Genomic DNA, 20,161 nt, shown 5'->3' with positions numbered 1-20,161 from the left:
CCGTGCAGTGCACCTAATTTAATGTTGTTAAATATGGGGCATAAAACTTTACAGTTCTTTTCTTTATTGGAATTATTTCTTCCTTTAACTCAAGAGAAGGAAGAATATAAATAACAGTTTATTTGTTAATAATAATGTAAAATAACAGTTTATCATGTCTCAGTACATATTTGTAAGTATTCACTATTTTCTGTAATTTTCTATAAAGCACATACTTAATTTACCTCATTACCTATCCATTTTTAATTCTTTTTCTTTTTTTTTTAATGGAAATTATTCACTCCAGGGTTTTGAATACCCAATGGAAAGATTATTTTTATTACACTATCATGAGAATACAAAACACAAAACGTTTCAGAACTTCCCTAGCAAATGTTTAATGGGGGTGTAAAGAAAGTGTAAATTTAATGACTGATTTACTTAGAAGCAGTTAACTTGTTATTTAGGGTATTATTCACTGTATATTTCCTTTATACTGTGTAACATTTTTGTACCACAAAGACCTGAGTGCACGTGCATTGCTTTAGAGAAACATGAAGAATGCTGGCAAAATGTCTGATTGAACTGAAAGATCTACTACTAAAAATATCAGATGGGGCTGCTGATACACCTGACGTGTATGCCCAAATCTGGTGGTTTTTGCATCTGTATTCAGGGTAGTAAGTATTCCCACTTTCACAATAAGGCCTCCTGATGGTGTCCAAGCCAGGGGCCCCAGCACAGGAATGAAGAAGAGCTGTTGGAGCAGATCCAGAGTGCTGGCGAGCTTCTCCTGCGAAAAAAGGCTGAGGGAGCTGGGAGGCTCCAAGGAGACCTCAGTGTGGACTTCAAGCGCTTGAAGAGAGCTTTTAAGTAGGAGAAGCCTGATGGGTTTTTTACACAGTTTGGTCATGATGGAACAAGGGGAATGGCTTAAAACTAAACCAGGAGAGGTTTAGGTTAGATGTTAGGAAGAAATTTTTTATTCAGAGGGTGGCAAGGCCCCGGCACAGCTGCCCAGAGACATAGAGAAGCTGTGATGCCCCTCCCCTGGAGATATCCAGGGCCATGTTGGATGGGGCTCTGTTGTAACTTGATCTAGTGGGTGGCAACTCTGTCCACAGCAGGCAGTTAGACCTAGATTATCTTTAATGTCTGTTCCAAGCTAAACCATTCTGTGAGTCTGATTCTGTGAAATGAATGCTCATTTAATAGTGGAAGATATACTACATCATTGGATTAAATATGTGCATAACTGCATATCTATGCATAGAAATGTTATATCTGTAAGAAGATTGTTACCAAAAAATGACACTGTCAGCTCAAAGAGCCAAGTCACATTTCACTGTTGTTCAATCCTGCAAAGGGATTTTTCCCTGTCAAATTGTAAAGGTTTTTAAAAAGGTAAAACTGTTATTTTAGCCATCTACCTGAGAGGGTCCTGACACCTATGATTATGGAAGTGTCTAGTATAATTGGTTGTCATATAAAGATTGGAAAGAAACAACTCACCTTTTGAAGATGTACTGTAAATATATTCAATGTAAATGACAGATAGGCACTTCAGCACTTCCTACACATTCCATTTTAAATCCCTGGCATTTAAAAGTAGAAGAATCCACTGTGAAATAAATATCTTCTCCAAGCCAAAATTCAGATAGCAAAGCGTTACATTCATTTTATTGAAAAAGAAAACACACATTCCAGTCTCTAGAGAGAAACACAGTAACAGTGGAAAAGGAAAGGAAATCTAGAAGAAAATGCATTCTCACTTAACAGCACTGGCCCGACTAGGCTTGTTTATAACATTTGCCAAGGCAATTAAATTCTTTTCACTTTCATCATCAGGTGGATTGCTAATTGCTGTATGTATAGTCCTCTAGGAACAATGGAAAACTCTTAATCATTGTCTTATTAAAACATCTCCCACCCCGTATTAGTTTACATCCCAAAGAATAAAATAGATGCATCTTATTCTTTAAGAAATCAAGAGCAAATAAAGGCAGAATATGATCAAACACGCTTAGCTCAAAATTAGAAATTATATCTTCTGAATTTAAATTTGTACAAAATAAACAAGATCAGTAGGCAAGAGTCTAGACTTTAGTCTCTTGATCCACGAACATCAAACAAAAGCATACTCACTATTCTAAATTTCTTCTATATAGAAAAAGTTACCCAGAGTCTGACATTCGAAAAATGCTAGCTGACAGTCAGTGAGCTTGGCATAACCACATGGGAGGTAGGACTGGAAAATATCTCAACTGATCAGGCAGTACCTCTTGACCTATGGAGGGACTACTCTCCTACCCATCTCTTTGAGGTCTTCTGGAACAGCTGCCCAGAGAGGCTGTGGATGCCCCGTCCCTGGAGGTGTTCAAGGCCAGGTTGGATGGGGCCATGGGCATCCTGGTCTGGTATTGAATGTGGAGGCTGGTGTCCCTGCCAGTGGCAGGAGGGTTGAAGATTCATGATCCTTGAGGTCCCTTCCAACCCTGGCCATTCTGTGATTCTGTGATTCTGCACAGAAAATGGGATTCAGCAAACCCAGAGGCCCTGAATGCCATCTTAGGGGTAGGTGCAAATAGTTCTTCATTATTTGAATGAAGGTTAAAAACAGGTAGTATAAAAAGTCAGCATAGTAATTAAATTCATTTACCTGTCCTTCACGTTATCAAAGATACAATGCTTATACTGTAACCCACTCTAACATGTTCATAGAAGTAGCCAGTGATGAAGTTTTTGCAATATAAGCAGTCTACCCCAGGGCTCCAAAGAGACAGAAAGGTCGTTTCTTTCTCTTACTCAATAATACTGTGTTGTCCTCAGTTTGTTTTTGTTGATGCATGCTAACATTTCTTCTCAGCTTATTGTGGGGAAATACAGTCATCATTCCTTTAGTCTTTCAGTGTTTCCTAATACAGTCTGTTTTCTGAGCATCAGATCATTCTTTTGAATCCTGCTTGGACCAACTCTTCCAGAAGCTGATTTCCCAAACTTGTAGTATTTCATCTGATATTCACTGAAATATTATGCAATATATTTTACAGGAGATAGTCTTGTTATAATCCCCAAACAATTTTTTTTTCCTTTTCTTGGAACAGCGCATTGTTATTCCCTGATATATATTTACAATCCATGTTAATTTGTGTAATCTTTAGCACAGAATTTCTGTAAGCTCTAACATTCCCCACACTGTACTTCTGACACTGGTCATTAATTTCTAAGGTCTGACTTTGTACATACCATTATTAAATTGTAGCATGCAATTCTCCAATTTGCATTTCTCCAATTTGTCAAGACCATTCTAAATTTTGATTCCACTTTCCAAGATGGGAAAATGTTCTGCATTTTTAACAAGCTAATAGATTTCCATCATCTATTTCATTATTGAGAGCATATAAATTATCTTTGTCTCAAGGCATTAAACATCACTCAGTAAAAACTTCTAGTTTTACATATCGCCCTTTGTTGTCTCTCCAGCCCAGGATGCCTTAGTGCAGTGTGCTCTCATGGGATTTGCCCACAGACTGTGTACAACAGTAGTACTAAATATTCTCTGACCCACTCCTTTGTCCATAATTTGCAGCAGAGTGGCACAAAAATGCAAATGAAAAATGAAAACAATCAAATAAAAAGCAATTCCTCAGAGAGCAGAAGAGAAACAGCATCATTTGTCCTATCTAATAGTCGTATCCCTGCACAAAAGCCACAACAATTTCCTTTGCTCTTGTAAAGGTTTGAGGTTTGGCTCAAAATGGAAGAACATTTTAGAAGATACTATGTTTACACAGCAAAATGAAACTCTTTAAGAAAGATTTCCTCTGACCCCTGAAGATACAGAAAAGAGATAAAAGATAAACACTAGCAGCTATCAATAGCAGCAAGCATAAATCGTTCATAATTTACCCTAATTCATTCTATTTATTATGTGAAATGATTTTTTAAGAGAAAAACAGAATAAATAGATTTCTGATTACCACCTCCAGTAATCTACTCATCCTAGTAGTCTTTGTCCAATAATTTAAGGGAAAGACAGTTCCAAAACCTCTGAGGGAAAGGAAGAGAGTATGAAAAAAATAACTTGTTTTAAAGTCCTAAGAAGTGTGTCATTTTATGATGACAAAGCATCTCAAGTGCAGAAATTACAGATTTGTTTCTGACTGTAGTAAGGATTTATGGATGAATGTTGTGACTTTAAAACACATAGAAAAAGGAACTGAGAGGTTAATCCGAAACTACCCACTGTTGGGCAGTTTACGAATGAATCCTAACATATCAGTCAGTCTTAATGAATTCCTGAAGCTATTCTCTTCTCCCTTTTTTCCATACAATGTGTGAAATTACCTTAGAGAGAGAGAAAAAAGAAAAAATAGAAACCAAACACTGTTATCTTGTATTCAAAAATGCATTATCTGCACCCTGCATCTTTGATAAATCTGCAACACATAAATTAGTTGTTTCAAACAGAAGAAAATGTGGTATTCAGTTTTCTTTGCACAGTTCCTACTGGAAATGATGTTCCAAGAACAGGCACCTGCAGCTCCTCATTGGCTTCTGCTTTTTTCATCTGCTTTCATCTGAGTTCACAGCTCTGCTAAGCTTCTAGGAAGGCAGAGTAAAAGGTACTAGGGAAAAAAAGTTAAAGGGAAAAAGAAAATGTTTCTTCAAATAATGATGCTTTTCTCATTCATTTTAAGTAGTTTGAATCAGATCTGTGAAAAAATAAGAATACTTCTCCTGTTCTCTTCAAGACACAAGGAAGAATTTACATTGCTGGTTGGCAAGTAGGAAGAAACTACATTTTAGTAAAAGGACCACAGCCAATAGCTATCTTGTTTTTCTCAACTAGAGGTCAGTAACTCACTGTGCCAATGTTAAGGAGATCTAAACCAAATTTGACCTTTTTTTAATAACATTCCAAATGTGATTTATAAATTACATGGCCAACTGTGATGTCAAATGGTATTTTACAGGCTGATTTCTGAAATGAAAGAACATAAGAAAGTAAGCTAAAGGACAGTGTGCAAGCTGCATATTGTCAGTTATTATTAGCTAAGAGACATGCAATTAACTGCAGGCAGGCAGTTTCTCCTGTGCAGATGGTCACTAGATTTCTGGACAAATTGAAGAACAAGTTACAAGCTATGTGCTTTGTATATCTGGTTAATTGCCATAGCAACAGAAAGCAGAAACATATGTTTAAGTGAAAAGTTAGATTGTCAGATGGAAAATCTTTCTGCTAGACATCGCTAATGTTTTATCTTTCTGATGTTTAATTATAATAATACCTGATTTATACTTACAGATCCAGTTCATACATATAATTCACATCACTGTCATATTTAAACATCATTTTTATATTCTTGTTTAAGTGATTGCTGCAATAGGGAAATCATAAAATACTGATAGAGACTTTATGTCCCTTTGAAGGATGATGAAGGAACTGGGCGTAATAGTAGGAGACAGTGCTTTTCTTGGTTCCAGTTGGTGACTGGGACCTGGGTAGAAGGAGGGGAACGTATCAGTTAAGTGAATGGCTGCATGAGTGGTGTCACACAAGTTTTGGAGTTCTGTGATCTTGGATGCATCTTTAAGGTCAGTAGCCTAGATGAAGTGCCTCTACACCAGAGCGTGGAGTCTGGGAAATAAACAGAAAGTGGAAGCCATGGTGCAATTAGAAAACTATGACTTGATTTCCTATCCCAGAAACATGGTGGGATGAATCGTACAACTGGAATTCTGCAGTCAAATGCTAAAAGCTTTTTGAAGGGATACGCGGTGCAGGAGGGGCATTGCCCTCTAAGTTAAGAAGTAGATAGACTGTGAAGAATTGCCTCCGAGAAACATCCATGGTCGTATGGATTAAAATTAGGAACCATATCACTGAAGGTCATGCAGTGGTTGGGGTCTATGGCAGACTGTCTGATCAAGAGCAGCCTATTGATGAAGCCTTCTTGTTTCAGTTCCAAGAATTATCATGTTCACGGGCTCTCATTCTGGTGGGGGATTTCTAACACCTGGATATCTGCTTGGAAGGCAACATGGCAGGCTGGAAACAATCCAGGAGACTCCTGGAGATGACTTGCTGGTATTGGATGGTCAGGTATTGGATGAAACAAGCAAAAGTGTAGCTTTATTGGACCTGGTGCTCATCTGGGCTGTAACAGCCATGCTCTGGTTGAGTTTGTGATCACAAGTGATATGGACCTGGCAAAAAGCAAAGTCGGAACGCTGAAATTCAGGCTGTGTAAGGAGTTATTGGATGTGATCTCCTGGGAAACTGTCCTTAGGAACATAGACAGAACAGAGCTGGCAGCTCTTCTGAGAGCACAAGAACTCTCCATCCCCCAGCATAAGAAATCAAGCAGAAGAGATAGGAAACCAACATGGCTGAGCAAGGACTTGCTAGTCAGATTGGGGGATAAGACAGAAATGCACAGGTAGCAGAAGCAGGGAACTGTGGCCTGGGAAGAATAGAGGAATGCCATCTGGACTCAAATGGATGGGATCTGAAACGGCAAGGCACAGATGGAATTAAATTCTGTGAGAGATGTGAAAAATAACAAAAAGGACTTCTACTAGTACAGAAAGGAAAGATGAAGAAGACTGTACCTCCATGATAAATATGAAGGGAGAAATGGCAACAGTGGACTTGGAGAAGGTTCAGGTACTCAGTAAGTTCTTTGCCTGAGTTTTCAGTGGCAGTCAGGCTGTTTATGTCTCTCAGTTCTCAAAACTTCCAGGTGGGCTCTAAGGGAGCAAAATCCCTCCAACTGCAAGCAAATATCAAGTTCAAGAGCATCTGACAAGACTGACTATACACAGGTCTGTGGGACCAGATGCCATGCATCCCAGTATCTTAAAGGAACTGGCTGATGCAGTTGTTGAGCCGTTCTCCAAAAAGCTGTGGCTGTTAATTGAAGTCTTAAACATCAGTCCCGTTTTTAAGAAAGGGTGAATGGAAGACCTGGGGAATTGTAGGCCAGTAAGTCTCACTTCTGTGTCTTGGAAAATCCTGGAATGGATCCTCTGGCAGTTCCATAAGGCACATGCAAGACAAGGACTGTGACAACCAGTATGGCTTCTCCAAGGCATAATTGTGCTTCACAATCTAGTGGACTTCTATGATGGAGTGATGGTGTCAGCACACCTGAAGGCCAACTGATGTCATCTACCAGAATTTCATCTTTATGATATGCTTTCATATCATATTCTTTTATCTAAATTGGAAAGATGTGAACTTGAAGAGTGGATTATTCAGTGGATAAGGAATTGGCTGGATAGCTGCAGCCAGAGGATTGTGGTCAGTGGTTCTGTGCCCAGGTGGAGACTGCTGACAAATATCTGTTAGAGGTTCATCTTTGGACCAGTGCTCTTCAGAATCTTTATCCGTGACCTAGATAGTGGAGTTTAGTGTACCCTCAGCAAGCTTGCTGATGGCATTGAGCTGAACAGTGGATATAATGGAAGGAATGCAATTCAAAGAGACCAGGACAAGCATGAAAATTGGGCCTCCGATAACTTAATGACATCAGCAAGGCCAAGTGCAAGGCACAAGGCTTAGTGCAATCCCAGTGTACTAACTGGGAGAAGCACTCATTGAGAACAGACCTGTGGACAAGGATGTGGGTATTTTGGTGGATAAAAGTTTGATGTGATCCAGCAGTGTGCACCTGCAGCCGAGGAGGACAACTGTATTCTGGGCAGCATCAGAAGAGTGGTGACAACAGGATGAGGGAGGAGATTGTTTCCCCTCTACTCTGCCCTTCTAAGGTCCCACCTGGAGTACTGTATCCAGGCCTGGGGCACCCAGTACAAAAACATTGTGGAGCTGTTGGAGTGAATTCCAGATGAGGCCACAAAGATGATCAGATAGCTGGAATGCCTCACCTAGGAAGAAAGATTGAGGGATCTGAGTTTATTCAGTCTGGAGAAGAGAAGGCTCCAGGGAAAACTCACAGTCTCACAGTGTTTAAAGGGAGCTTATAAACAGGAGAGAGACTGACTTTTTACATGGGCTGATAGTGATAAGGCAAGGGGAAATGGTTTTAGACTAAAAGAGTAGATGGAGAATTAGGTGTTCAGAGTAAATGCTTTCCTCAGAGGGTGGTGAGGCATAGGCTGCCCAGAGTTATGAATGCTCCATCTCTTGAGATGTTCAAGGCCAGGTTGGGTGGGGCCCTGGGCAGCCTCATCTAGTGAGTGGTGTCCCTTCCCATGGCAGCCGCATTGCAACCAGATGATAATTAAGGTCCCCTCCAATACAACCTTTCTGTAATTCTAAGACAATATGATCATTACTATTTAGTAATGACCTGCTTAAAACAATATTTTAACCTTATGCTAACTTTTATGAAATTTCACTGAAAAAATCTGTATTTCATCAGGCACTTAGATTTCATTGGTCTTTGTCTGATCTGATACAAGTAAAAGGAGAGCAGAAATTTTATTTACAACATAGGATCTGCACTTCATATTTTCTGTGTGGTGTGGGTAGTGTGTTGTGCTTTCCTGCTATTTTGCCTGAAGGAACTTGACTGGTGATAAGGCTTGCACAAACCAAAACAGCCCTGTTGAGTATAAACAACATACATCAATATATTGACCCTGTGTAACATCAGGGCAAAGTTTCAACACTGTGTCTTGCCTCCCAGGGTCCCATTGCTTGTTTGTCTAAGTTTTTGAAGCCCTCAACCTAGGTTCTCCACTGATTTAAATTACAGGTGGTTCCTATTGCCCTCAGCTGAGCTAAAGTGAATTTCTCTAAACATTTATGAAGGGCAGTTGTTCTTCAGAATATTTCTTTTCTTGCTTGGCTTTGAACTTTCTGTCATAAACCACTTACAAACTGTGTGCAGTGGAATAAATTTTCCATTTCAGGGACATGAGGAGATGTATCAAGTAGAAAAAATGGCAAGAATGTGTTAAACGCACTTTACAAATTTAGAAGCTTTACATGCCTGATATCTATTCAGAACTTGAGAAGATAATAAATATCACACTATACATCATTTTATTCATAGAAACATAGAGTTATGGAATTATTTTAGTTGGAAGATACCCTTAAAGGTCATCTTGTTCAACTTCCCTGCAATCAACAGGGGATCTGTTGATCACCAACTAGGTCCTGCCACTCAGGGCTCTGTCCAACCTGACCTTGCATGTCTCCAGGGACAGTACATCCACCACCTTTCTGGGCTGCCTGTGCCAGTGCCTCACCATCCTTATTGTAAAGAACTTCTTCTCTATATCCACTCTTTTAGTTTGAAACCATTTCCCCTTGTCCTGTCACAATTCTTGATCAAGAAGGATGTCTCCTTCTTTCTTACAACCCCCTTCAAATGAAAGGTCTCTATAAGGTCTTCCTGGAGGATTCCCAACTCTCTCAGCCTGTCCTAACAGGGAAGATGTTCCATTCCTTGGATTATTTTGGGGGCACATATCTGGACATACTCCAGCAGGTCAGTGTCTCTTCTGTACTGAGGACTTCACATCTGAATGCAGTACTCCAAGTGAGGTCTAAGAAGTGCTGAGTAGGAAGAGCAGGATCACCTCCTTCATTCTGCTGATCATGTTTCTTTTGATACAGCCCAGGCACAGTTGGCTTTCTGGGTTTTGAGAGCACACTGCTGGCTCATGACCAACTTGCAATCCACCCCCATGTCCTCTTCAGCAGCACTATGCTCTATCTTTACATTGTCATGCTTGTACTGATAGTGGGGGTTGCCATAACCCAGGTAAAAGACTTCGCATTTGTATTTGTTGAACCTTATGAGGTTCATGTGGGTCAACTGCTCAGCCTGTCTAGGTTTCTCTGGATAGCATCCTGTCCCCTTGGTGTGTTGACTGTACCACACAACATGGTGTCATCCACAGATTTGCTGACAGTGTCAGTATCATTGATGAAGATATTAAAATGTGTTAGTCCCAGCACTGACCCCTGAGGCATACCATTTGTCACTGATCTCCCTCTGGACATTGAGATGTTGACTGCCATTATAAAAAAGCCACTAGGTTGATCAGGCAGAAGTTGTCCCTTGTGAAGCAATGTTGGTTGTATGGGATCACCTCCTTGTCTTCCATGGGCTTCAGCATAGCTTCCAGCAGGATCTACTCTATCGTACTCCTCAGCACAAAGGTGAGGCTGGCAAAGAGACTTTTTGAATATCAACTGAAAAGGAAGAATGTCCTTTTTTTCCCCTTACATCACTACATAAGCACAGGTGCGTGAACATGTCTGTTTGAAACACATATCCATTTAATTCAAAAAGCCTCTCCAATTTTTTATAGTGAAAAGCATCTTCCAGTTGTGAATTGTTCTAAAGTAAAACAGAATGCCTTTAAACAGCAGCTCTCTTTCTGCTAAGAAATCAGAACATCTTTCACCATCTTTGACCTAATGTCATTCACTTGTAGCTTTGTAGCTCTTCATTGTGAAAAGAATTACTCCACCAAGCAAGAACAAAAATTTTCAATGCAAGTAAATGGATTGTGCAGATCTGCAAATTTCAGTCTTGCTTGAAGAAGTATTTTTCAATAAATGACAATAAAGAAATAATATGTTTCTGAAAGAAGGGAATATAACTATCAGAAATATTTTTCATTCAGCTTTCTTTTGAACTTGAAATGAATAGTTCCCCTTTATTTGTCATACTTACGAGATGTAATGCACTGAAGAAAAATCCAAATGGAAGCTAGATCTAATTACTCTTTTTAAATGGTCCGCCTCTAATGTGATATTCAGGCTGGATGTTAGGAAGTACTGCTTTTCCAGAAGAGTGGTCAGGCACTGGAATGGGCTGCCCAGAGAGGTGGTGGAGTCACCAATCCTGAAGGTGTTCAAGGAACATTTGGATGTTGTGTTGAGCGCCATGGTGTAGTGAGAACTATTAGTGACAGGCAGATGATTGAACTGCATGATCTTGTAGGTCTTTTCCCACCTTGGTGATTTGGTGATTCTGTGATTTTATGAGCAGGATTAACTGCTCCAAGAACCTGTTTGAAATACTCTGGACAAAAAATATGGTTAACATTCAACAGACAGTATACTGACTTCATTATCTGAGACTTAGATGTTAAAGTCTCAATTCTTTGCTATTATCCCAAATAGCAGGAACTAATAATGCTATGGCCAATGTAGACTTTCCATGTAATTTCAGTTTCTGTAAGACACGAGACCCAGAAATATTCTCTGCAGAGAATCAGGCTCCCTGAATTTTCAAATATCTGAGGTATCCGCTGACACAACGCTACAAATCCCATTCTACCCTTTGCCCCCATCTGTTAATTAGTGCTATGGATGTGCCCTGAAACCTGCTTTTAAACTCCGCATTTACAGCAAGCATTCGTTATAATAAATTCAATTTTCCCAAGCTATTCTTCCTTAGATAGTTATTCTAAATTATCTTGTCATAAAACTTACTGCAGTTCTCTTTTTAAAATATGAATCAATTTACATCGTCATAATTTGAATATGTTGCTTAGGGCATAAAACACTTAGCTCTAATGAAAAATTTCAGTGAGTATTTAAAGGCAAGACAACCAGATACCCTGTTTGACACAGCTATAAGCAAGACTTGTTTATATTTCAGAAATCTTTTTTGGCAGAGAATATCATTATGTATGTATTTTCTGCAGTTGTGGGTTTTTTTCGCAAACTGGTCATAAGTTATTGTACATAAAAGCACACTATCATACATCTTCTACTTTTTTATTTTAAAAGCAGCTGTAAAATACTGAGATACAGAGGAGCTACATATGTATGTGGGGAATACGTACATGTAAACTTGCTGAAGTTTCTGAGTGAAAGTTTTAGTAACTTACACCTTTTAAGTATGCAGCCTGAAATAAACAGATACTCCCAGTAGAAAAATTAAAATAAACCAAAAGCTTTGATCCACTTTTACATATACAGGTACTTGGTGATTTAGGAGCTGCCCTGTTGTGTGAGGCTGAAGACCTGCCCGGACTAGGGAGCATGCATCCTCCAGCAGATGTCTTCCCAGTTTCCTGCACTCTTCTACCTGCATGTTTTGCAGTCCTTGGCTATAGATCCTACCCCTAGCAGTTTATCTCACTTTACTAATACCTAAATACTGTGAGAAAGAGTACCACAGTTTGATTACACGATGTGTGAAACAGCACGACCATTAGGTGATTCATTCATTTCATTCTACAGGAACAATGCAGTGTTGTCTGTGATTGATCTCCATGCCATTTATGATGTTATAGACATCTATCATATGTCCTTTCTTCCAAGTTTCTTAACTTCATTAGTGAGCTTAAGCTGAGGTAAAATGAAGAATGAAAAATTCGGTAGTAAATTTTCTATCCCTGGATGTTTTTCAAGAAAAGAGTAGATGTGGCACTGTGGGACACGGTTTAAGGGCATGGTGGCGATGGGTTGATGGTTGAACTTGATGAGCTTGGTGGTCTCTTCCAACCTTATTGATTCTATGATTTTAAATTTGCCACTGGTCTACTGCAACGCATTCAGTATGTTTGCTCATGGGATGTTATATTTCATGCCAGTCACATTTGGGGATGTTCACAAAGCTTCTCTCGTTGATAAATCTGTTTTCCTAAAATCCTTGATCTAGCAATTTTAATTTCCTGAGACTGATCTTGAATTTTGAAGGATGCTAAATTTTACATTTGCATAAATTAGTGTCTGAAACAGATGAGTTCAATTTCAGGTAATAATGACATTGTGTGTGATTTTACATACACTTTCTTGGCTCTAAGAAAAATAGTATAATCCATCTCTTTCATCAGTATTTGTTCCTTAGTTTGATTCAGATATTTTCACTTTGCACAGATGCATGTGGGTATGGATAGCAAGTAGATGGATTTTTCTGGTAAACAAAGACTTTTTTTATTCCAAGTCTTAGTCAAAATGCTATTTCTGAGATGTCTTCCACAGGAAAAATGAAATAGAAAATAAAAAATTCTCCAATTCCTCTGCAGCAAGAATTGCTTGTGGTTCTGCATTGGTAAAAAAAAGCCAACAGATAAATTGCATGCATGTGCAAGAAATCAAAAGGAACAATCTTTTACTTTTAAGCTTTCTTTGCTGCAGATTGTACCTTGCTAATTTTAATGAGTTTGCTTTCTTGTATTGTATGCTGTACTGATACAAATGATAATCAAATTCAGATGAAATCTTAAAGCTCTAGCTAATTTCTGTAATCAAGACTAGACTATACTTGGACAACAAACAACTTTTCCTGACAAAAATGCTTCTTTTTTTCCTTACAGTCACAGCACTGTGGCTTTGTGGCCAGTTTTTCTGAAATTTTATCTGTTTATCTTAATTGTTGCTTAGCTTGAATGCTGAGGTTCCAGGCAAGGAGGGAAATACATCACTTTTGAAAGAGAATCACTTGTGGAGCATACACGTGTTCTTGAAAATGCCAAACTGATAGCACTTGAGAGGAGCTTAAAGACTAAAATAGTAGTCTAAGTTCTCTTCTGAGAATTTAGTAGACTAAAATTCTCTTCTGGATTCAACCTATGACATTTTTCCTAAGAACTTCAAAGAAGTTTTTCATTCTGCACTAATTCAGTCACATAAGCACTTGTTCTAGAGAATCATACTCCTTTTGTGCTTTATGCAAATGAAAATCACTCATTTGAAGTCAAAAAGACATCAAATAATGTTTTTGTAAATGAAAAGACATTTGAAGACATTGAAGATTACCCATATAAACCAAAAATATCTCAGGGGGGTGATCTGACCGTTTTGCTGAAGGAGAAATGCTATGCCCTTTGAATTTGAATCACGACTCTTAGGAGAAAAAAATGGCATTGTTCTAACACAGACCAGAGTTTTGGAACTCACTGATATATTGACTAACACATGCCATTGGAAATAATGTATTTACCTGCCTTAGAATGAGTTAAGATATTTTTAAATGAATCACGAGCTGCTTCCAAAGCTATTAATGCTTATGGTAACATTTTTCAACAGAATATGATAGTGTCCTTTATAGTCACTAATTTTGTCACAGCTTATGCAATGGCATCCAAGCTGCATTGGTGAGTAAGTGTTCTTCTAATGCTACTTCATCCAAAACAGTAACAGAACCTCCTAGGATTATTTTGACAAGATACAAATGCCAAGTAAAAAGGCAGTTAATTTTTAAAATGGTAACAATGATTTCAACTGTGGGCTGAATCTGCACCTCACGTTCTAGCCAGGCATGCAGGTCCAGAACCCACACAGACCCTGAGTCACATGTGTGGTGTCCTTTCTCTGGCCCCATGGATTTCAGGGTTTTTCTGTCTCCTTTGGTTCTGCTGTGTAGAGTTTCAGGCTCTTCACTCACTTTGTCACTTCCTTTTGGATCCCACTGATGTCAGTTCTGGACATTACTTTTTGGTTTCAGGTATCTGATGTTTTAATAAGACATTGCTCCCTTCTATCTGAGAAATAACACCGTGCAGACCTTCATTAAGGAGGAATGTTGTTTTGCCCTATGATTGGGCCAGTATTTGTCAGACATCTTATAAAACACTAGTCCAAGGAGTACCTTGGTATGTAAAATAGCATGTGTAAAAGAAGAGTCCTCCTTGAACCCAGCAAGTGTCAGCCGTGAAGGAATGTCTCTATTGGAGCGTTCCTAACCCAGTCATTGCTCAGTTCTCAAGCTTGGCTATCCAGGCACCAACCTTCTTGCTGCTTGCCTTTTAGGTTTTCCAGGGAAACTTTGACAATGACACACACCGGAAGAACGTCATTGACCCTCCGATCTACGCCCGGCACATCCGCATCATCCCATGGTCGTGGTATGGCCGGATCACCCTGCGGTCAGAGCTGCTGGGCTGCACGGAGGAGGACTGAGGTGGGGTTCTGCTGGGCGTCATAGCTCTCAGTACCCCTACTGGTCCCTTCGTAGAAGAAACTGCAAAGCCTGTAGGAAGCTGAGTGGGTTTTTCATGATCAAGTGCTCATTTTATGGTAGGCCGCTAAATGTCTTTCGCAAGGAGGTCTAAGCCTGCCCTTTAAATGATCCAATCCGATTTTGTCCTTGAAATATGTTAGTGTTGTCCCTTTTGCTGTGGCATTATCTTTCTAGCTCTCCTTTAATTTGTTCACACTAGTTGAAATGTGTTAGGGAAAAACAGCAGCATCCTTTTTACAAGGGAAGAGAAAGAGCATGACAAAGCTCATTTGCAGCTTCAGTAACATTGGGCTGACAAGTTCTCCATAAATCATACTGTCATCTTACTTGCAAAAAGTGATACTGCAGCTTTTAGCAATAAGTTTACTTGGGGATGACTGCATTATAGTAATTGTGCCTATCAAACACTGTCACTATTTATGACATATTTTGGAAAATACTTCGTGGTACCGTAAAATACAGTACCTGTGATATTACTAGCTACCTTTCATTATTCCTATCTAAACAGCAGAGTCCATTCACCTAAAGGGTTTTCCTAGCTAGCCCCATGTTCCTTCTCAATTTTGCATATTATAGACATAACCTTCATGCTTTCTGTTCAGTATCACTGTTAATGTTATTTTCTTTGAAAGACCCATTTGTATATGGAATAAAATTTGCTGTCAGTACATTATGAAGTTAACGAATTTGCCAAAGTACATTAATTCTGCTTGAATGGTGTTCTTGCAAGGATGCTGAGGTGAGACAGGCGGGTTCTTGTGGTTCCATGTCTTCAGTACATGCAAAGGTAAAGGCACAGTGCACAGCATAAATCTTGAACCCATTGCATGACTTACCCAGGAGTGAACTGCCCTCGGTGGAGCTGCCCATCTGACTTCTTCTTTCAGAAACCTTCTTCCTGTGAGGAGACACATGATATGAAGGAATGAGGTGCCATGAAGCATGTGGAAGGAATGACCTCCTTGCTGCTGGGAAATCTTCCTGCTGGGCTTTTCTAATGGCACCAGTCATGTTCTTTCTCCCAAGCATGGAGGCAAGAGATGTTGTAGGAGTGCACCAGATTTGGGCACCTGGTTTCCTCTGCTCCCAGCTGTGTCTTTGCTGAGTATGCCACTGAGCCACAAGGAGGCTGATCTTTGTCATGCTTCATCTACAGAAATGCTTCATACTATGCTGTTTTAAGAAAGTATGTCCAGTTAGGGCCCTAGGACCCAGAAAAAAATTAAACAGTGATGGGATTTGTAAGATGCTAGAAGTACGGTTAGGCATTGGGTGGCAGTGCAGATTTCATTGGGTGGAGGCGGAGGGTGCTGCTATGCCTTATAGGATCTAGAAACAAGACAGGTAAATGGACTTGGCTGCATGAGGTAGCTGAGCAGCAAGAGTGAAAGAAGGGATGGGGAAGGGCATTGCAGTCATGGCTCTGGTGTTTGTTTGCTGGGCAGTAACCTCACCCCACAAATGGAGATAATCACACCGATCTTGTGAAGCACTCTGAGCTTCCTAAGCACAAGGTGCTCCATGATGATGTAGCACCAGAACCTTTAAGACCTTGGGACAAGGAGTTAGGAGATGTTGTATTTGCTACCTGAAATAATGGGATCACATGGGATCACACTGTTAACTTCATAACATGCTGATGGCAAAATATAAATTACTTATATATATATATATATACAGCTGCATGTTCTAGCAAATATCACTGAACTTAATTTCTGTCACCGTTACATTCTCACTGAAACCAAAACACTGAAGTATGAGCCTGAGTCCTGCTTCCCAGACAAATGCCCCATTGGCCCACAGTCTGCAAAGGGAAAAGTTTGTTTTGGAAACAAAACGGTTTGGATTTCAAAACCTGCATTTAATCACACATTCTCCACCACAGAGAAAATATATAATCCATTTAACTGTGAAAGACCCTAGATTAGCAGCCAGGAATTTTACTTGCAAGAATTGGGGATATATAGGTGGCGGTTTTCGGATAGTGTCACTTAAACTGTCACATTTTAACAAACAGAACACCCTGCCTCTATAAAATGATTTAATCCTTAAACTGTATTTATACAAGTATTTATTTTATAAGGCTTAGACATATAAAGACTTCTACAGGAAAGTCTTATAAAGGTGAAAGTATGTGGAAGAAATGTTGAAGTCCTGTGCAACACTGCTAAGTTCGTTCTTTATTTTTTACTTTGTGCTGCATAACAAAAGCCACTAGACTGTTAATGTCTTGTCTGTAACTGTGTTAACAGCATTCCTTAATGATGTATATATGAAGTGGTCTTCAAGCATAGTGAGTGATTTTAAAGAGAAAGTCAATCATGGGGATACGTAAAATTCTAGAGAAAAACTGTATTCTTAAGTTAACCACTGTCAACGTTTTGCACCTCAAACTCTTCATTAAAAAACAAAAGCAAACAAAAAAAATGTTTTTAAGGACGCACAGTATTTAAAGACATCTAAAACCATTTTTCAGTTTTAAGATAGCAACTGAGTATTTATTTATAGACTGGAACAATAGCCATGTATCTAATGGACTGTGTAACCTAAAAAAGGGAGGCATTTCTGCAAATTGGAGTCTCTAGTTCATCAAATATTTTCAGTTTTGTTTTGGAATATTCATTCCCAAGTGATTGTTTTTTTCATGTTTTGCAACTTTTGGTATTGTCTTCCGTTGCTAATTCGATTGCTAACCATTTATCTGCATATAAAAGTAGTGTTGTTAGAATACCTAAAATAGTCACTTTATTTTGTGTTAACTTGGAGTTGAGTAATTTCATTCTTTTACTCTGTGTTAGCTTCCATCTGCCAGCAGCTTTTGCAACCTGGAAACAAAGCTCTGTACTTTATAATAATATGCTCCAATAAATTATAAACGAATCATATAGGTGTGCCCCAACACTTTCAGCCAGTCTGCTGTGGCTTTATTACTGAAATTATTCTTTAGCTGCCAGAAACTTTCTTTAAATGGTATTGAGCAGCCATAAAACCAAACTGTATTCCTGCTGTTATTTCATACTGAAATAATTCTTGATATCAGGTGTGCTCCCGTATTATGGTTTTTCCCTTTATTTTACTCTCCCCAATTTGTGCATGAAAACCACTGACAGAAGGGACAAGTGATAACTAACACAGCCGTACTTTCCCAGTGAAAGCAATTGGCATACCAAAAAGAGAAGCACATAAAGGATAAGTGGAAAAACACTTTGAAAGGATCCTTGGGTATTAATTGTGACAGTGACATTGAACAAGAGTGAAAGCACACTCTTAATTAAATTTCACTCGGAACCAGCTAAGTAGGCACCATTCTGCGGCTCCGCAACATACTATGTTTTTAGCCTGGGAAAACAAGCACTGGCACCAGGCTCAGTTTTATCTGTGTGAAGGGCTTATCATGCTACCTGGCTGTGGTCACCTGGTTGACTTTCTCTTTGGGAATGGCTGCATACAAATACATGTGAGTTTTGAAGACTAAGGATACTAAATGAGTGTATCTTTGCTATACAACAAATATGATCTATAATATTCAGTGCTGGCTTCTGATGTGTCAGTAAGTACAAAAGTGTCTTGGACACAAAGACCTTTGCAACCTTTCAAGCTGTGTAATATTCAAATGGTTTTGTATATACTTAAATCATGTAGGATGATGTAAAACCAGTATGACCTTGTCTAGTCTTCAAACTTATCAATAAAACTTTTGAAAAATGAGGCCATTTCTGAAGCACTTATATTGCAGTACCTTGAATGGATACAACTTATCTCAGCCAGACCTGCAGCAAATGCAGAGCAGAGATATGAGATGGCATTTTCCTGGATTCCTTCGTGGGGTCTTTGTGGTAGGTAAGTTTGTTTCTGGCAAAATCAGCCCTGGTTCTGCGCTCCCTTCAATGTGTTCCCTTTGTTCTTCCAGATAAAAAAAAGCAAAGGTTTCAGTGAGGCTAAAAACATTTTTTATCTTCGTGCTATCTGAATAAGCACCAGAAATATAAACAGACAATTTCATTTCCTTCAAGTCAGATTTCTCAGGATATGTATCAGTCCTTATCCTCTCTTCTCTACTCCTGCATAGGCAAATTAATTTCTGCAAAGATAAACAAGCTGCTATGAGACTTTCAACCAAGATTGCCTTGCAGGGCCGGTGCTTGCTCACAACCACCTTTCTCCTTCATATTTTTGCTTTGCTGCCAGCCTGCCAGGGCAGAGTTGCCCCTATTACATATGTCCAGCAGCAGCTCTGCCGCAATGCCTGGGAAAGGACCAAAACGGTCATGCCTGACAGGCAAAGCAATATTTTAATGGAAATGTTTTCAAAACTCTGGAGATTTAGTATTTCTATTTTCTATGATGGGTTGTGAATGTAGTGCACAGAAAAGTTATTCACTCCCAGTTTCAAACATTAAGACTTTTAAAATACTTTAAAGATAAGTAGAATGGTATATTTTAAAGATAGTGAAAGGTAATCAGTGGTTTACTCCATACTCTGCTAGATTAAGTTCACAGCTATACATTTTTTTTGTTGGGACTTTTGTTGCAGCCCCATCTCGTCTTCCGACCTTCAACCAAAAGTGGTCTCCATCCGTGAGTGCGCACTGACAGTAGTTACTCTGTCTGCCAAATGTGCAATCTGTACACTTAACAGTGTAATGCATTTCAACAGTAAACTCCCAGAAATGATGTTGTGAATTTCTTCTGATTGCGTATGTCTACCAGTCTTAAAAAGGAGAAGAATATAATGTTACACAGAGGATATCTTCTAGTGAATGGTGAATATTAGTAATATAGTTACAAATGTCTGAAAATGTACATCTTGAGTACATCCTTACTTTCAATTATAAACTGCAATTTTTTCATGAAACCTGGGGCCTGCACTTGATGAAATGAAAAGTGATTTTTCCTCTCATTCTTCATAATGCAGTTCCCCAGGAACTTTAATGAAGACAGTGAGGGAAAATAATTAATAATTCTCTTCATAATGGCAACTATTTATCAGTGTCCATCCTACCATATCTGTTGCTAATGATCTCAAGGGATTAGCATGCTTATTAACACATATAGTTATGAAATATAAGTCCCTGGTACTTCTGTGATAAATACAATGACACTTCATATTTTCAATTCAAGCAGCAGGTTAATTTGTTCACTTAGTGATCAGTAAACAATCTGTGAACACTTAGCCTTGTAAAGTAAATTAGGACAAAGTGAAAGATAATTGCACTGATGAAAACTTCCTATTTTCTTTCAAAATATAATTTTCTTTATTAGAAATTTAAGGTGCA

At 38.9% G+C, this 20,161-nt stretch overlaps 1 protein-coding gene across 2 annotated transcripts in view; it reads left to right on the top strand.

Moving 5' to 3' along the window:
* Positions 1–18,593, top strand: part of EDIL3 (EGF like repeats and discoidin domains 3) — a 271,818-nt gene extending 253,225 nt beyond the window's left edge. For both annotated transcript variants that reach the window (XM_052700525.1, XM_052700524.1), the window contains one exon: positions 14,675–18,593. In XM_052700525.1, coding sequence (XP_052556485.1) covers positions 14,675–14,824 — 150 coding nt within the window. In that variant the 3' untranslated portion in view covers positions 14,825–18,593. The remainder of the gene's footprint in view (positions 1–14,674) is intronic.
* Positions 18,594–20,161: the final 1,568 nt, after the last annotated feature.

Source organism: Tympanuchus pallidicinctus, unplaced genomic scaffold (genome assembly GCF_026119805.1).
Source record: "Tympanuchus pallidicinctus isolate F22 unplaced genomic scaffold, pur_lepc_1.0 scaffold4, whole genome shotgun sequence".
Classification (NCBI taxonomy): domain Eukaryota; kingdom Metazoa; phylum Chordata; class Aves; order Galliformes; family Phasianidae; genus Tympanuchus; species Tympanuchus pallidicinctus.
This window is presented reverse-complemented; position numbering and strand designations above follow the sequence as displayed.